Genomic DNA, 19,888 nt, shown 5'->3' on the forward strand with positions numbered 1-19,888 from the left:
CCTAGAATCTTCCGAAGGGCCCAGGGGAAAAGTGCTGCCACGGTGCTGAATTTACAAACCAGGGGGAGATTCGGAGAAGGCGATGCTGGCCCAAGCCCACAGCACTGTGAGGGAGGTCTGGGATTTGAACCCGCCTGGCTGCCTTTCCCCAAAGCCCATGGTTGGCCCAGGGTCACTCTCTGGATATTTTCACTAACCATGCTGTTCCAGGTATAGGGGGCACATTTGCATCCTCTCCAGCAATCCCCACCTTAACACAGGCATGAAGCATTTTGCACAGAGGCCCAGGGCCTGGCTGGAGGCCTGAATGTCCTGACGAAAGCCACACAGCATAAGAAAACCCAGAGACTCAGATAAGCCAGAGACTGCCTCCGAGAACCTGCTTCGCCCGCCACCCAGGCTGGGGATTCTGAGGAACCTAGCCCGCCTCCTCAGAGCTGTGTGACCCCGGGCAAGTCTCTAAACCTCTCTCATCAAGCCTCAGTTTTCTCATCTGTAAAATGGAGATGATGACAACTGGTTCCTACAAAGATTAAATGAAATGAGGGAAAGCAAGCAAAACTCACTGCACGGGCTCTGCACTTAGAAGGCAAAGTTGTCATTTAATAACTTTGTAAACAAATGCCGAATTCTAGTGCTGGACACCTCAAGCTTATAATAACAACAACAATAGTAATAAAGAAAGCTGTCAGGCATCCTTATTACCGGCTCCACCTAAATGGTGAGCACACAACCGTACTGAAGCAAGACCATAACTTCCAGAACTCGCCCACTGTGAGAGTCCCTGGAGCTTTGGGCCTGTGAGACACTGCAGGTCCATTTACACACACAGTAAAGGTGGGCTGGGCTGCTGAACTGAAAGGGGATGAAAACTACCATGAGGCTTTATTCCCCCAAGCTGACTCTGACTTCATATGCCCCCGCCTAACAAGCAGCAGCACAGAGTTGGGGAGACCAAGACCACTTCATCTAAAAACGCTCTGGGACTGCCCAGAAGATGAAAGAGTAAGGGTCTGGAAATTTTTTAAAAATACACAAGACGAAAACACCAACTGCACTTCAGGATATGGTGAATGGCCGGTTGCCATGGCAACCAGAGGCTGAATTATTCAGCAAGTGAAGGCAGAAGAATCTCTGAAAGGAGGCAAAACAAAGACAAAGGATCCAATTAAACCACTTCTGTAGGGAAACAAACCAGGCAGCTGGGAGGGCTGTGTCTGCCCCCTGGGATGTGATTTCTCAGCCCTTCCGTGTCTAATTCCGGGCTTGCTTTTCCGTTTTTAAACATGGTGACAAACAGCCAAGGAGCTACTATGTTCTACTCCAAGATTTAAAACAAGCTACAGACTCAGTGATTAATGGAGGAAGTCTAGTCCAGGGCCTGCGTTTGGGGTACCACTTAATCAGAGGGACTTCGAGGTCCCAGCACCCTACCTTTTTCCACCTCCCGTCTGCCCTGGGAGACAGGAGTGGAGTCCCCAGAGTTCTCTTAAGCTGAGCATCATTGTGATCGTTTTGTTTTCCTTGAATCTCATTTACTTACAATGCTTACTATTTTTTCTTTAATTTGCTTAATATCTTATTTTGAAGGAAAGCTTGGTTTTGTTTGAGTGTGTACATGCTAAGTCATTTCAGTCATGTCTGACTCTTTGTGACCCTATGGACCATAGCCTGCCAGGCTCCTCAGTCCATGGGATTCTCTAGGCAAGAATTTTGGAGTGGGTTGCCATTGCCTCCTCCGGGGGATCTTCCGGACCCTGGGATCAAACCCACATCTCTTAATGTCTCCTGCATTGGCAGGCAGGTTCTTTACCACTTGCCCCATCTGGGAAGCCCCTGGTTTTGTTTAGCAAATAGAAAATCATTATTGGCTGGCACAGAAGACAACTGCAAAAGCAAATGTGTAAAAATCATGTTTTTGACATCCGGGCAGGGGAGGGTGTTTTAAGACTGGGCACAAATAGTATGAACCATAAAGTACATCAGGGGCCGGGTGGGCTGTTGTTCATGTTTGTGCATAAACCTCCATTGGACCCCGGCCGCACTCACTCACCACGCGCTGGCCGTGACTGAGTGAGTGTGATAACAGTTGTGTGGTCACAGCAGACACGGTAGGCCCCCAGAGGCAGCAAGACTCAGTATCTGGCTCTTCATGGAGAACATCTGCTGACACCAGAAGTACATGATCGATCATCTGGTGACTTTAGAAATGAAGAGCTTTCACACATCAAAGGGAAAGATCAACAAAATGATGAGACCGGCCCCAAAGAGGGAGAAGAGGTGCCATTCGCAGACCTGGAGAGGGCTGGGAGCTGAGATTTCCAGAGTAAACTCCTCAAGTCAGTAAGATAAAAGAAAACTTCGGGTAATGGACAGGAAAGGAACTGAAAAAAACAAAAAGCTAATAAGCACTAAAAAAAAAAAGAAAAGAAAAAAGTTTAATCTCGCTAGAAATGAGAGACAGAAAACCATGCCTCCTATGATAGTGCGTGGCGTCGTGAGACAGGCAGCCGGGACACAGAGCTTGATCGGCTGGCACATCCCCTCAGCCATGAAATCCATGCAGCTGTGTTCCCAGCCCACCCTCCTTCCCACCCACATGCACTCATTGAGCATCTGGTTGGTACCAAGCCCGAGAGTGGGTACCACCACACAGGAAGAGGTCTGAGGATGCTCTCAGGGGTGTGGGGCTCAGGGGACCTCTCCCCCTCATTACCCACAGCTCTATCTCCAGCAATAACCACAGCACCAGCCTGCCCTTCATTCAAGTGGGATAAGCCTTTGTTGAATAAGAGGAACAAGTGCTTGGGGGTCTGACAGTCTCACTGCAATCATCCAACGTGGAGAGACTCCTTCAACCCATTAAAATCAAGGAATTTAATAAAGTCCCCCCTCATCCCAGAGACGGATCCAGGTTGGGGGGTGGGGGGGTGGGGCTCAGCAATCAGTACTTTTAAAAAGCTTCTCCACAGGGAGCCCTGTTCTGGGTTTGGGGCCACCGGTCACCATGGGCACCTCAACAGCCATCCACAGCGGGCACCCTCGCCACGCAGCTCAGAGCCAACACAGAAGGAGAGGCTCCCAGGCCCTACCAGCTACGGTGAGCACTGATTTGAAAAATGTTAGTTGCTCAGTCATGTCTGACTCTCTGCGACCCCCTGGACGCTAGCCCACCAGGCTCCTCTGTCCTTGGGCTTCTCCAGGCAAGGATACTGGAGTGGGTAGCCATTTCCTTCTCCAGGGGATCTTCCAGAGGTCGAACTCAGGTCTCCCGAATTCAGGCAGACTCTTTATCATCTTAGCCACCAGGAAAGCCTGAGCACTGACTTACTGAGCACCTACTACACGCCCCCAGGTGTGCAATGCACCTTCCTTATGGGATCTCCCCGCAACTCACAATGATCTTGAGAGCATCAACACCCCACTTCATGAATGAGAAAACCAAGACCTGGGGAGGTGAGTCCATTGGCCCAAGATCCCCAGCACATTAGCACAGAGCGGCAATTCAGACTGGGACTATGTGATTCCAGGCCCTCAGGACCCCAGCCAGGGACCCCACAGCCTGTGGAAACATGTACCTGTTGAGCCCCCTGCTCCTTCTCTGTGAGACCACAGCAGGTATCACCCCATTTCACAGGCGAGAAAACTGAGGCCCAGAGAAATGCAACATCTGGCTGCTGGGTTTTACCAATTACACTCACTGCCCTCGGCCCTGAAAAACCTGAAGTAAAGGCATTCAGAGGGCGACACACTGGGCCCAAGCTCCCAGCAGGATGGGAAACAAGGGCCCATCTGCCCGCAGTGAGGAGGCCTGAGCCTCAGGCAGAGGGACGACCTGAAGGAGAAGCCCAGGGCGACCTTTGGGGGAGTGGTCCTAGACCAGGGGTGGCAGTGGCTCTATCCCCAGGGGATGTGTGGTTGTCACAGTGGTGGGGGGAGGGCGGGCTGTGAGCATCTCCAGGGCAGAGGCCAGGGATGCTGCTAAATGTCCCACGGTGCACAGGACACCAGAGTCACCCAGCCCCAAACACTGGGATCCCCGAGCTCGGGAGCCCCTGCTATAGACCCCCGCTTCTCCGAGGGTGCCACAGACCAGCGGCACTGGCAAACCCCACCCCGTCCCCCCAGAGCTTGCCCAAACACAGGCCCTGCTTCTATAACCAGTCCTTCTCCACAAGGAAGACTGGGCCCGGGCAGGAGGGACTCAGCAGTGTCTAGGGACATGTCAGTTGTCACAGGAGATGTCATGGGTCCAGGCCAGGGAGGCCACCAAGCATCTGATGCTCCAATGGCCCCCACGGCAAGAAACTTTGGTCCCAAACATTGACGGTGGTGGGCGCAACGCAGGGTCGGGCTGTGGGTGGGTGGGACCAGCCCCTCTGGGGCCCACGCACCCACACTTACTTGGAGAGCTTCATTTCTATCTGCTGCCGGATCTCCTGCCGCTCCTCATCCGTCCTCTGGGGGAAGATGTTTCGGTCCTCCAGCTCCTGCCTGCTGGGCCGGTTCCTCAGCTTCACCGCTAGGAGCTCCTTCTTGCATTTCCTTGGCAGGGTCCCTGGGAGAAGGGGTGATGAGATCACAGGTGTCAGGAGGTGCCGGCTGCCGGGCGAGATGCTCCCCATCCCAACTGCAGGGAAGACCCTGCACCAGAGCCACAGGGGTGAGTCCAGCAGCTGTGGTGCCCCCCAGAGAACGGTGGGCAAGGCACCTCCCTTCACAAAGCCCCCTCCACCCCACACCTTCCATGGGTGGGGTACCGATTGTGCATGCAGGTCTCCACTGACCATCATGAGAGACACTTGCTGTCCCAGAGCAATTATCAATAGCACCTCCTTTTCTTTCAAAAGTGTCCGAGTTTGGGTCATAAATTAGTTACTTCTATCCATGGAGGCCCTTCCCTTCCTCCCCACTGCCTGCTACCCCGTGGCCACCTGGATCCCCTTTCATTCCTGGAACATCCCAGCTCAGGGTCTCAGCAACATGTCCATCCAGTGCTGACCACCCTACTCTGCCTGGACCATCCTGGGCTGGCTACCTTCTGAACCATGTCGTTGGCCTGGAACCCGGCCCTCAGAGACCCAATAGGTCCTCTAATCTCCGTCACCCTTAGGATCATTTCCTCCCCTATCTGGTCTCTTTCTGGTTCCTTAGTTTATCGTCTGTCTCCTCCACTAGACTGAAAGTCCTATGACAGTCTGTTCTCCTGGGTCCTGGAACAGTGTTGATGCAGCAGGTTATCCAGTCGAGTGAGCCTGACTCAGGGTCTAGAAGGCTGACACTGATCTTTCTCTCTCCCTGTGTCCAGAAGCAGCAGAGTGACATCTGAGTGCACCTAAGATGTAAGATCTTAAGGAATGTTGTTCAGATTTACCTAACACATTATTGACCGGGAGATTTTTGCAGAAACTAGCATCTGTAGCTGGCAATTTACAAAAGTGAACATTGAAACACTCCAGTCACTAATTTTCTGGTAACAAAAGAAAGTGAAAGTGTTAGTTGCTCAGTCAAGTCTGACTATTAGCAACCCTATGAACTGCATACCCTGCCAGGCTCCTCTGTCCATAGAATTCTCCAAGCAAGAATACTGGAGTGGGTTACATTCCTTTTCCAGGGGATCTTCCCAACCCAGGGACTGAACCTGAGTCTCCCACATTGCAGGTGGATTCTTTACCATCTGAACCACCAGGGAAGTTGGGTAACAAAAGTAGTAGTAACATCTCTCTTGTCAGTAAGTTGCTAAGAGCAGAAATGGGGATTGGCTGCATTCAAGGCCAGAGAAGGGTCATGCCTTAGGTGCCAGGACATGGCACTGAGCTTTCTGAACACCAGAGTCCGTATCTGCCCCAGCCAGCGCACATGCTGACAACTGGCAAGAAACTCCAAATATTAGTACAACGTAGACTGTGATTCTGAGGGTATATGGTTTTGCACTTCTATTAGGGGGTAGGTTTAATTCCTGGAGTTTGAACCATCATCCAATGTGGTCACCCCACAGCTGGTGGCGAACTATTTATTAAGAATCATGGCTCCCTAAAGAAAGTCAATTCCCAGCGTGGGGTATGGATATACAAAGTAAGAAATACATCCAGCAAGGTGATAGTTTAACAGAAATTTGGGATAAAGTAAGATATAAAAAATCATACTTGACTGAAACTTGACTTTCTAATGTGAACTTGTTTACTATGTGTTTTATAGACAAAGGGAAAAATAATGACCCCAGAAACCATTTCAGCCAGGACTCCAGCCTGATTTTGCTTTAATAGCTTTATACATCATTGGAGTCCTGTATTTATAGAATCATAAAAGCCTAAAGCAGTCACATGCATTTTTCTGTTGATCTCTGCTGCATGGTCTGGGGAAAATTGAAAGCCAAACTGGCATTTATGAATCGAGGGAGCCTCAAAGGTCTCGGGACACGTCCTTCGTGAATGTCAAGGGTCTCATACATGGCGGGAAGGCGAGGGGGATTGCCATTTCAGACGAGTGTAATATGCTTAACCGTGAAATGACACTGAAGGCAGTTTAATCTTTTCAGCTTTTGATAAAGAATGTCTTTAAGCCTACTGCAAATGTCTCAGGCTTGTCATTACGAACTTTAAGCATATTTGTTCTTAACTGAAAGACCCTTTCATCAGAGATTTCTAGATGTGATGAGAATCTACTGCACAGGAAGTCTTAGTTCTAAGAGCGGGTAATTCTCCGCTTAATCTTTCAGCTTCTGTGAGCACAGCTTGGGCACCTACAGGGCCATTATGAAAATGTCCGGGCTGACAGTCTTTCCCAGGCTATTGGGGGTTACCAGGCTTGGCTACTTAAAAGTCAAAGAGAAATTTCCAGACAAATGGCTTAAAATGCAGGTTTTACATGAATTTGAGTGGTACTTCTACCAAACTGACAGCATTAGTCTAAATGAGCAGGTGATCCAGAGCAGGGTGTGATGCAGAGAAACTGAGGCTAGGAAATTTCCCTTCCTATGGGGACCATCATCTCTGCAAGTGCCCACAAACACACTTGTGCTCCTATCTTTGGAGCCAGAAATCCCCCTTCCAAGAGTATGCTCCCCAAACAAATGAGACAAGCACATAAAACACACATACAAGGGTGTCCACCCAGCCTTATTTACAAAATAAAGAAATTAAACACACCCAATACATTGGAAAAGACCCTGGTGCTGGGAAAGATTGAGGGCAGGAGGAGAAGGGGGTGGCAGAGGATGAGATGGTTGGATGTCATCACCAACTCAATGGACATGAGTTGGAGCAAACTCTGGGAGATAGTGAATGACAGGGAAGCCTAGTGTGTGGCAGTCCATGCGGCTGCAAAGAGTTGGACACAACTTAGTGACTGAGCAACAACAACAACAAACACAGCCAAAATATCCCAACAAGACAGCATGTGCCAAATTACGGCACATGTGTCATCTGAATATTCAGTTCAGTTCAGTCGCTCAGTCGTGTCCAACTCTTTGCGACCCCATGAACCGCAGCACGCCAGGCCGCCCTGTCCATCACCAACTCCCGGAGTTTACCCAAACCCATGTCCATCAGGTCGATGATGCTATCCAACCATCTCATCCTCTGTCATCCCCTTCTCCTTCTGCCCTCAATCTTTCCCAGCATCAGGGTCTTTTCAAATGAGTCAGCTCTTCGCATCAGGTGGCCAAAGTACTGAAGTTTCTGAATATTATCAACCTATTAAAAGTGGTAGTTGTTATTGCTTAGTCACTCAGCTGTGTCTGATTCTTTGTGACCTCATGGACTGTAGCCTGCCAGGCCCCTCTGTCCATGGGATTCTCCAGGCAAGAATACTGGAGTGGACTGCCATTTCCCTCTCCAGGGGATCTTTCTGACCCAAGGATAGAACCTGTATCTCCTGCATTGGCAGGCAGATTCTTTACTACTGAACCACCTGGGAAGCCCTGATTAAAAACAGTGGTATATTCATTATTGAGAGACAAAAAGACAGTCATGATACGTTGCTAAAAGAAATAACTTGTAGGAAAATATGCACCATATATATATATATAAATAGATATAGATATATATCTTTATCTATATTTGCATTTAATTTTGTAAATATATACAACCTTCTTATAAATTGGCATAGAGACACTAGAAATGGACTTTACTTATTAATTTATCTGTATTTTATTTTTAATCATCAACATAGTTTCCTTATCTCTAAATAATTGTTTAAAAAGAAAGACCCTAGTGGAGTTAAAGTAGCAAAGATAGTAGAAAATTCTCTCCTTCATAAGAGCAACAAGAAAATTGGAAATATCATCAGGGTCAACTTCTTCAGAATTCTAAAAATTAATCAAAGTAATTTAAGGCAGCACAGGGAGTCTTTATTCAAGAGGAACTGGTGGAATCTCAGTGAGAATGTTTTGCTCCATCCACTCCCCTGCCCCTCTCTCTAAATTGGAGCATGCTTGCAGCAGTTTGCTCTCTCCTGAGGACCAGGTGCCTGAAAGCCACTGTGGGGAGAGGAACGGCCCTCATCCCCAAACAGCTGCATCATTTGACGTGCCTCTGGTACCCAGAAGTCCCCACTGCAAGGCTGCCTACCTTGGATCTGACTCAGAGCCAGCCCAGTGCAAAACATCTTCTCCCTGGGGGCGTTGGTTGAAACAATATTGTCTTTCCAAGCACAAGGCTTTCATTTATCTTCAGACCACTCTTGTTCAATACTCTATAGAGTTCTTAATTGGCCAAAGCGAATAAAAACCAATGCATGGGCCAAAAATCCTAAGTCAATTAAAAGTAAAACCTTGGACTTTCCGGCAGCTCAGTGGTAAAGAATCTGCCTTCCAATGCAGGAGACATGGGTTTGATCCCTGGTATGGGAGGATCCCACATGCCACGGGGTAAGTAAGCCCATGCAGCACAATTACTGAGGCTGGGCTCCAGAGCCTGGGAGCCACAACCACTGGAGCCCATGTGCTCTAGAGCCCATGCTCCTCAACAAGAGAAGCCACTGCAGTGAGAAGCCCATACATCACAACCAGAGAAAACCCACGCCGCAATGAAGACCCAGCACAGCCAAAAATAAATGAATAAATAAAATTATATACAAAAGGATGTTACAGATCCAGTTCCTCTCCAGCCAATGCTGGAGAGCCTTTCCCAGACACGGTTGGCTGGCAGGCAGGGCTCAGCAGGCACGGTAGGCAAAGCTGGCTCTTCTCCCAGGACCCAGCATGGCCAGAGAGCAGCAGACCCCAGAGCTCTGACTCCACCTCAGCCGGCAGGGGGCAACCTCCTGACTCCATACAGGCTCACCACCAGTGAGTGCGGGATGCAGAACATCCCCCAGCCCTGTGTCATCAGCACCATTATCCACCCGGTAGGGAAAGGATGCTTGTGGGGGATGTCAGGCCTTGGACCACTCTCTTCCTTGTCAAGCCTACCTCTTCTCTCCCTAGGCACTGCACTGGCTGGCGTCCTCCCATCAGTGTCTTTGGCTGGTTCTTCATCATCTCCCCTCTAGACAAGGGTGTGCCCAGAACTCAGCCCTCAAACCCTCCTTCATGTTTGCTTCCTACATGACCTCACCTGCCCCATGACACTAGGGACCAACTACTAACACTCAGATTCTCCCTCCCCAGTCACATCTTCTCTCCTGAATCCATGCTGCATCTTCAGGCTGTCTCCACTCAGGTCCCAATCAAGTGTCTCAAACAGCATGGCCACAACCGAGCTCCTGTTTTCTTGCTGATGTGTCAACAGGTTAAGCAACAGAGCCAAGATTTATACCTGGGCTTGACCCCAGCATCCACACTCTTAGCTGTGACCTTCATGAATCTATTAGGTTCAGAAAGGCACCATTTCTAGTGGACCTGTTATTCCTGTTGCACACCTAGCTCAAGAGGAGAAATGACCAGGTGGGGCATACCCTGCTGAGCTCATTTGGGTGAAGCAGATGTGAAAACAAGCACCTCTAATGATCTGAAACACATTATGTGTGTTCCTATTTGCACACTCTCACAACATACCCCAATTATCTGTGTGGCTTCCTCTAACCATGGTCATTACCCAAGCTTGAAACATTTTCACTCAATGGAGGAAAACAAATCTGGTGAGCTCATCCACAGAGAGGATTCTGCCTTTTTCATTTCACTTCCTGCACAAACTCAGGAAATGTCTGCTGAGTTCCATAGTGCAGGCAAGAGAAAACAGGCCACACAAGGAAGGAGACTTGAGGTCAAGATCAAGGAAGGATTTCTAGAGGAAGCAGCATTGGGGCTGGATCCTGTAGGATCCTGTAGGAAGGATTCCCTCTGGGGGATTTGTCATATCAGGACACAGTTTGTTCCATGGAAGAATGTGCCGTGAAAATTTGTCCAGGGCTCCAAAGGAAAATTGATGATTTTGACTTCTACTTCTGACCAAGATAGAGTAATATATGCTGAATTTCCCACCCACAAATAAACAAAAATCAAAATATATGAAACAGTGGTTTTGACGACACTGGGAAGGATAGTGACCCTTGAGATGGGAACCAAACAGTGAGCTCTATGATCACCCAGCTGACTAGGTCTTGAGGTCATGGACCAGGAAGAGCCTGGAAAGCCCCTGAGTGAAGAAGACAAAGCCTGAAGACCAAGGAGATGGAGACAGCGAGAGTCTGCAGGGTAGGGGTGGGAAGGGGAAGCAGCACACAGAGAGGCTGGAGATCTGCAAAACTAAAGAGTAGATTTAAACCCAATGAAATCAATGGACCTGTGAAGTGTAAACAGTCTGAAGAGCTTGAAAGCAAAAGTGATCGTGTCCGACTCTGCAACCTCACAGACTGTAGCCCGCCAGGCTCCTCTGTCCATGTGATTCTCCAGGCAAGAACACTGGCGTGGGTGCATGCGTGGGTGCTAAGTCGCTTCAGTCATGTCTGACCCTTTGCAGCCCCATGGACTGCAGCCCTCCAGGCTCCTCTGTCCGTGGGATTCTCTAGGCAAGAATACTGGACTGGGTTGCCATTCCCTCCTCCCAGGATCTTCCTGACCCAGGGATCGCACTCAAGTCTCCTGAATTGTTCTCAGGCAGATTCTTTACTGTCTGAGCCTCTGAATAGCTTAACTAAAGGCAAAAATTCTCGGGAAGGACAAAAAAGTAAGCACAAACTACATGCTGCCTACAAAACAGGCATTTAAATAAAAACATGAAAAATAAGTATCGCATATTAACGCATATATGTGGAATCTGCAAAAACTGATATCGACAATCTTCTTTACAAAGCAGAAATAGAGACACAGACGCAGAGAACAAATGTATGGATACCAAGGGGGAAAGGGGCTGTGGGATGAATTGACTTTGACATATATACACTATGTATAAAATGCATAACTAATAACAGGCTACTGCGCAGCACAGGAAAGTCTACTCCGTGTCTGTGGTGACCTTAATGGGAAGGAAATTAAAAAAACAGAGGGGATATATGCATACTTGTAGATGATTCACTTTGCGGTACTAGAAACTAACATATTTTAAAGCAACTATTGTTGTGGTTCTTCAGTCACTAAGTTGTGTCTGACTCTGCAACCCCACGGACTGTAGCATGCCAGGCTCCTCTGTCCTCCCCTATCCCCTGGAATTTGCTCAAATTCATGTAAAGCAACTATGCTCCAATAAAAATTTTAATAAATAAAAAGATGCAAAGAGATGAAAATTATAAAGGGAAAAAGTACCATTCTGAGGTTAATCAAGAGAAAGTTAAAGTGGTCCATTAATATCAGACAAGGGAGATTCCAAAGCAAAGAGGTTTCTCAGGGATAAATAGGATCATCCCAAATGACAGAGGGACAGCTTAGCAGAAAGACAAAACAATCCTAAATATTTATGACCCTATTATAAGAGGTTCAAATATATGAAGCAAAAACCAATAGAACTGAGAGAAGAAATACATAAATCTATAGTTAAAGTTGGCGATTTCAGACCTCTGAGCAATTGACAGAACAAGTAGATAATGTGTAAGAATATGGAAGATGTGATCAACACTGTATCAAGAAATCTGATCCAATTAACATTTATAGAAACACTCTAACACACAACAGAAGAATACACATTCTTACCAAGAGCACAGGCAATGTTTACCAAGACATACTCTGGGCCATAAAGCAAGTATCAGTAAATTAAAAAATCCTCAAGTCATATAAAGTATATTCTTTGGCCAGAGTGGAGTTAAATTGGAAATTAATAACCAAAAGATCTCTAGAAATATGCCCAAATGTTTGGAAACTAAATTTTAAAATTCTGAACAACCTACAGTCCCAAAAATGTATCACAAGGAAAATTAGGAAGTATTTTGAAGTAAAAATAAATACAGCATGTCCAAGTGATATTGGGGGCAATTTACAGCATTAAATGCCTATATTTGAAGAAACTAAAAGGCCCAAATCCATGACCCCTGATTCTATCTTAAGAAACTAGAAAAAGAGCAAATTAAAACGAAGGATGTAGAAGAAAGGAAATAATAAAGATTGGAACAGAAACTGATGAAACAGAAAATAGAAAACAATAAAGCTAATGCTTTGAGAAGAGCAATAAAACCAATTAAACTCCAGGCAGACTTCTCAGGGGAAGTGGGGAGATAGGAGTGAGAAGGGAGAGAAAGACAGAGAGAGACACAGACAGACACACACACAGATTGTCAGTGTCAGAAATTAGAGGGGCAATATCCATCCAAACACAAACCATCAAGACTCACTTAGGAAGACACATACAACCGGAATAGATCTGTATATACTAAATAAATACAATTTCTACTTTAAAACCTTCTCCCATTTAAAAAAAAAACCCCTGCAGCCCCAGATGCATGCATTGACAAACACGTAAGAAGTAAATAATTCTAATTCTATACAACATATTTCAGAACACTGAAAAGAAGGATAGATGGTAAAACTCATGCTATGAGGATAGAATTTAGAGATGTCAAAACTAAGAAAGATACCCTAGTAAAGCCTACTAGAGACTAATAGCCCTCATGAACAATGATGTAAAATTCTCAACAAAACAGTAGCAAATCACATCCAACAATTGATAAAAATGACCAACTGGGAGGCAAGGTGGTTTAACATTTGAAAAGCAACCCATGTCATTTGCCAAATTAACAAACTTTGGAAAAGAAAAAAATATACTATTAGACCACCCTTTGACTGATGGGGTGCCGACTCTATCAGAGCAGACTGGCCCCTCCTGGGTTCTGCCTGGTGTCTTACTGGTGAGACAACAAGAGGGAAGGTTAAGTTCATGGAGGTGGGAAATGTCCCAGGTCACCACTGAGAGCAATGCTAAGGCAGGCTGCCTTCTGGCCCAAAGAAGCCTGATCTCTCACTCAGCTATGAGAACAGTGCAAACAACCAAAGCCCAACAGCATCAGTTAGAGGCAAGGATCCCCTTCCCCCACCCACATCTCCTCTCCAGCAGAAACCACTATGGCTGTTTTGCGGGACTTGCTTCCAGATCTAATTTGTCTGCCATTAACAACTGACACCCCCATTTAACTGTTTCACAGAAGTGGGATCGCACCACATACAGCACAGCAAAGGCTGGCTCGTTCACACATCTGATTCTAAAGCAGGATGACCTGACCCAACTCTCCCTTCAATGGCTCCAGACATCCCCCGAGTGTGGATGTCCCCTGATCCCATTACTTGTTGGTCCAGCTCCCCTGTGAATAGACATCTAGGTTAGGGCTTATTCTGGCTCTTTTAAGCAAAGCTTCAGGGACTGCCCTCATTTCTGTGTTTCCCTGCACATGAATGAAAATTCCCAACAGTTCCATTTCTGGGAAGGCAAGCATTCCTGAGCCAAAGCTGCTGTGTATTTTAGGTTTAGACAGACACTCCTCTCCCCCCTCCACCCTGGATCGTCTCCTCGCTATTCCTCCCAGAATCCCAGTCTTAGAGTACCATCTTGAGAAGAGGGAGGAACATAAATGGGGTCGTGTATAAATATGAACAGAAGGCTGAGGAGTTAAAAATAAACTCAACACGAGATCTTTTTCTCAATTAGTCACATTTCAGAATTTATCCTAAGGACACACTCATGGAGATGTACACAGCCTTAGCTATAAAGACGCATATCCCCACACCACTAATGCAGCCCTTTTCCCAATAAACTGCATGTCTAGACTGGTGATCCTGGGGGGTGGGGGGTGGGGGGAAGCCTCAGGTCACGTGAATGGGAGGAGGAAGGCATGAATGTCCCCCTACCCACCATGAGCTATAGGGGCCCCAATGAGAAGCCCTCACATCTGCTTTGGCACAAGCATGGATGCTGTGGGGCCGTCTTAAAGCTGCTGGGGATTTTTTGGTTCAGATATTATACTTTTTAATTCTAGAATTTGCATTTGGTTCTCTTTAATAGTGTCTGTCTCTCTGTGAAGATTCTCCATCTGTTCATTCATCCTGTTCTTTAAGGCTCTGAACATGTTTGCAACAAAGGCAGGTCTATTCCAGTTTTGAACATGGTTGTCTACTCCACAACACACTCCTTACTCCGAGGTTTGGCCTTTCTAGGGTTTTAAAATATGGTCCATGGTGCTCACTGAAATCTCTCTGTGGTCTGGACTGATCCCAGCATCCCCATTCTCCAGAATCACACACCTTCCTTGCTCCTACAGGTGATCTCTGCTAAGTCCTGAGGAATTTTGTCTGCCCCTGGTTGGCTGAATTTCCTCATGAACTTCGGAAGGCCCCTTCACATACCCCCCTTTTTCAGGACCCTGTCCTACAAACTCCAGCTGCTTCAGCACCACAGAACTGTGATTTGTTTCCCATATCAATGTGACCACCACTCAGCTTGGAGGTCACCTCCCTGCACCCTCCATCCTAGGAGGATGTTCCAGGCAGAAAGCAGACAGTTGGTTGTGGGGCTCACTCTGTTTCCCCTGTCATCCAACGATAAGAGTGAATTTCAAATGTGAGCTAGTACTGCAATTTCAGTGGATAATTCCGTGCATCACTGTAATTCCACACCCCCAGAGTTCTCTGGAGTCTGGAGCCTAGTTTGGGTTGGTTGTTGATACAATAGGAACTCTGTTGTATCAGATTATCTCTGGGCCTGTGAGTCCCACACACAACTCTGCTGCTTGGTGCTTTTGGTAAGAACCACCCGAGTCTCACAGGCCCCACCACAAACAGCCCACTCGCTTGTCCCAAAGCATCCCGGGATGCTGGTCTTGGGAGCATCCTGCATCCCAGTGACTCTCTGCAGCGCCACCTGGTGTGCATGTGGGGAATGGCCAGTTTCCAGGTGATGCCAAACCCAGAGCCCCAGGCCAAGCAGGAGCAGTGACAAGCGGTATACTCTGCGCTCATCCTTGTGAGGACAGGCAAGTTCTCACCCCATCAGACTGTGGGTGACTCTTCACATCAGAGGATTCGCTACCAGGGGCTGTTCAACATACCCTCCACCACATTTGAAATAGGATTCAAATAACACAACACACTTTAGCTTTCACTTTTCACCAGCTATGTCCAGGGGGAAAGGATGTCAGAGTCTGCAGAGAGGGCCACCCTTTCCTTCAGTTCAGGCAAGATCACAAGTGCCTGGCCCTGCCGCCCCCCACAGTGATGTCCCTGTATCATCGCATCGTCCAGCCCAACGTGTCAGGATTTCTCATCCAGACATGGCCCTCCTTCCATCTCTTTGCCTTTATGGCAGCTTTCAGTATAGCCATGAGCTCCCTCTGGTGCTCCAGTTTTCCCTGAGAATATCCAGGGACCCAGAGCTGGGACATGCATGTCCAATAAACAACAAAGCAGATTTTTGTATAAGACGCGGTAGCAAATTCTAGCTTTTATACTAGGGTGGACCTATCAAGGATGAGATGGTTGGATAGCATCACCAACTCAATGGACATGAACTTGGGCAAACTCCATGAGACCGTGAAGGACCGGAAAGCCTGGCATGCTGCAGTCCATGCGGACGTGACCAAGACACTGAACAGCAGCAACCAAGGATGGATTTTGGACAAAGTGCACCAGACACTGACCACCCCACCCCACCCCAGCTATGTTCTTCCTGAAATGCCGATCTCTGGGCCTCACTTTAAAGATTCAGGAGGTCAGGCTGTGGTAGAAAAGAAAAATATTTACACAATGGCTATTTCATGTCATCTTTCCTTCATTACTACTTTTGTGTACATTTTACAATGTTTGCAATAATACATGCATGTATATAAAGTTTATAAATAACTAAATGAAAATGAACATAATACACAATGAAATAACATACAAATACCCAGTGTGTGTGTGTGTGTGTACACTCCTGGGATGCACCAACAGAAAACTCGGTGACCCTCTCTTTAGACATAGACACTCAGTTCTAAACGCTCATCTGGTTGCAGCCTCACTGAGAATGATTTGCTAGGTCCCTTGTTTCCCGGGTAAAGCCCTGCCCCTGAGGGTCTCCAGCTGTAGAACCCATCTTGGGGGTTCTGTTTAGGTTCAAGTAAACATTTGGATGGCCTTCCCTGGTGGCTCAGTGGTAAAGAATCCACCTGCCAATGCAGGAGACTGCTTGCAATGAAGGAGATGAGTTCTATCCCTGGGCCGGGAAGATACCCTGCTGGAGGAAATGGCAACCCACTCCAGTATTCTTTCCTGGGAAACCCCATGGACAGCGGGCTACAGTCCATGGGGTTGCAGAGAGTCAGACATGACTGAGCAACTGAACGACAACAAACATTTGGAATCCTAAGACTATCACAGACCAGATGCCACACCTGTCTGCTCAGGACACAGGGCAGCCCCAGGGTTCCCATTGGGCAAGTCCTCAAAGCAGGTCCCACGGCTCCCCAGGAGCTCCTCCCCCAACAGGTGACACAGCTCAGCTGATGGATCAGGCAGGTGTGGGAGCTGCCCTTGAGCCACACCGGGGCCTCCCTCTCCTGTGGCTGTTGACTGGGCTGTGCTGCTGGGCCCCCTCAAAAATCACTGCCATTTCCTTCTCCAGGGGATCTTCCTGACTCAAGGATCGAACCCAGGTCTCCTGTGTCTCCCACACTGCAGGTAGACTCTTTACCCAATGAGCCACAGAGGAAGTCCTCTTCCCCAAACAGATGCAATGTACCAGTCATTAGTGATATTTTTCACCATTAGCAATATTGGCTGGTGACACCATGGCTGGGATTCTCAGCCTTCTCAGATTACCTAGGAAAGTGCAAAACGCGATGGAGGAGATTCTCCCATCAACCCTACGCGGACACCAACAAAGACTCTCCAGATTGGACCCCTTCTGGGCTGCAGGTGGTCCACGCCAGCTTTAGTTTCCTAAGTGCGCCCACCTCTGCCGTATCTCTGAGACTTCACCTGCCTGGCAAACTCTTACTCATTCCTCAAAACCCTATTAAATAGCCTCTGGTCCTCCTCCTGACATCTGCCCACCACCTAACCTGTTCTTAGCCCAGGCATCAGCTCCTCTGTTGCAGGCTTTGTTGAGTTGTATTACTCTTGCCTATCTGTGTGTTTGTAAGACTGAGAACCCCCCCAAAGCAAGAATGAGGGCTTTTCTAAAAAATACCTATCCTTACTGGTTTGCTAATGATAAAAGTAAGACATGTTCATTAAATCCGAAGTAAGCAGAAGACATGGCAAGAATTAGAGCAGAAATCAGGGAAATTAAAAATAGAAGAACATGGAAAAATCAATAAAACCAAAAGCTGGTTCTTTGAAAAGATCAATAAAATCAATAAGCATCTAGCCAGACTAAGAGAAAAACATAAAGGACACTAATTGCCACCAGTCAGAAATAAAAGAGGGACTATTAGTATAGATAATAGAATATAGATAATAGAATATTATCTATACTATTATCTATAGTATATTATCTATATATACTACCTATAATAGTGTAGTCAGTCAAGTTGCTCAGTCGGGTTCAACTCTTTGCGCCTACCAGGTTCCTCCATCCACGGGATTTTCCAGGCAAGAATGCTGGAGTGGATTGCCATTTCCTTCTCCAGGAGATCCTCCCAACCCAGGGACTGAACCCGGGTCTCCCACACTATAGGGAGACGCTTTACCATCTGAGCCACCAGGGAAGTCTTTATACTTTGTAATAGTATAGATAATAATATATTATATTATTAGTATAGATAATACAGATGTTAAAAGGATATTAAAGGAATACTACAAATAACTTTGTGCCCATAAATTGGATAACCTAGATGAAATGGACCAATTCCTAGAAGACAATCAGCCAAAACTCACACAAGAAATTGATCATCTGAACAAGCCTCTACTAAATAAAATGAATCAATAAATGATCCTCTGAAACAAAAAGCAGCAGGCCCAGAGGGGTTGACTTGTGAATCTACCAAAACTTGTGAGGAAGTATTATGTCAATTCTCTACAATTGATTTCACAGTTTAGAAGCAGAGGGATTACTTCCTAACTCATTCTATGAGGCCAGCATTACCCTAACACCAAAACCAAAGATGTCACAGGAAAAGAAAATCAAAGATGAGAATCTCTAATGAACACAGATGCAAAAATCCTTAAAAGATTAGCAAAATTGAATCCAAAAATGTGCAAAGAATTACATACCACAACCAAATGTAACTTTTACCAGATATGCAAGGCTGGTACAGCTTTTGAAAGTCAATTTATATAATGAATCACATCAACAGGCTAAGACTAATAATCACATGATCAAATTAACTGATGGACAGACCCAATACCACCCATTTATGACTTTAAAAACTAGTAAAGAATGACGTCATGAAATTCAAGCCATGAAATTAAAAGACGCTTGCTCCTTGGAAGAAAGGCTATGATCAACCTAGACAGCATTTTCAAAAGCAGAGACATTACTTTGCCAACAAAGGTCCATATAGTCAAAGCCATGGTTTTTCCAGTAGTCATGTATGAATGCGAGAGTTGGACTATAAAGAAGGCTGAGTGCCAAAGAATTGATGCTTTTGAACTGTGGTGTTGGCGAACACTCTTGAGAGTCCTTTGGACTGCAAGATCAATCAGTCAGTCCTAAAGAAAATCAACCTGAATATTCATCAGAAGATGCTGCTGCTGCCGCTAAGTCGCTTCAGTCATGTCCGACTCTGTGTGACTCCATAAATGGCAGCCCACCAGGCTCTCCCGTCCCTGGGATTCTCCAGGCAAGAACACTGGAGTGGGTTGCCATTTCCTTCTCAAATGCATGAAAGTGAAAAGTGAAAGTGAAGTCGCTCAGTCCGACTCTTAGCAACCCTATGGACTGCAGCCTACCAGGTTCCTCCGTCCATGAGATTTTCCAGGCAAGAGTACCAGAGTGGGGTGCCATTGCCTTCTCCAGGAAGATGAATGAAGCTGAAATTGAAGCTTCAGCTTCGATGCTGAAGCTGAAGTTCTACTCTGGCCACCTGAAGTGAAGAGCCGACTCATTGGAAAAGATGCTGGCAGGAGGAGAAGGGGGCGATAGAGGATGAGATGGCTGGATGGCATCACCAACTCAATGGACATGAGTTTGAGCAAGCTCCAGGAGATGGTGAAGGACAGGAAAGTCAAGTGTGCTGCAGTCCATGGGGTCTCAAAGAGTCAGACACAACTGAGCAACTGAACAACAACAACAAAGAAGGACGTCAGCAGCATGGTGGACGAGAAGCTCCTTGTCTGTCCCTGTCAATCTACAACCACGGCTCAAGAAAGCTGCCTCTGCCCACCATGTCAGGACCCTGGAGAACTCCACACACCTGTGCATCTACAGCGGGGTGGACTGGGAAACAGAGAGGCAATGGGACCTGGGCAATGGCAGAAGTGGGGCCTGTGATCCCAGACCCCCAGCTGCCAAGCCTGCAGCCCCACGGAACCCAGTAGTAGCACCAGAGAAGGCAACACACACAACTCCAGCCTCCTGGCCATGGTAGTGCTCACAGCCACAGGGAAATAGGT

General features: G+C 47.0%; 1 protein-coding gene across 4 annotated transcripts in view; it reads right to left on the bottom strand.

Annotated features, from left to right (window-relative positions):
• PHACTR3 (phosphatase and actin regulator 3) overlaps positions 1-19,888 on the bottom strand; it is a 204,115-nt gene that overhangs the window by 33,952 nt on the left and 150,275 nt on the right. For all 4 annotated transcript variants that reach the window (XM_043884710.1, XM_043884708.1, XM_043884707.1 and 1 more), the window contains one exon: positions 4,405-4,558. In XM_043884710.1, the coding sequence (XP_043740645.1) occupies positions 4,405-4,558 (154 nt within the window). The remainder of the gene's footprint in view (positions 1-4,404; positions 4,559-19,888) is intronic.

This window comes from Cervus elaphus, chromosome 23 (genome assembly GCF_910594005.1).
Source record: "Cervus elaphus chromosome 23, mCerEla1.1, whole genome shotgun sequence".
Taxonomy (NCBI): Eukaryota; Metazoa; Chordata; class Mammalia; order Artiodactyla; family Cervidae; genus Cervus; species Cervus elaphus.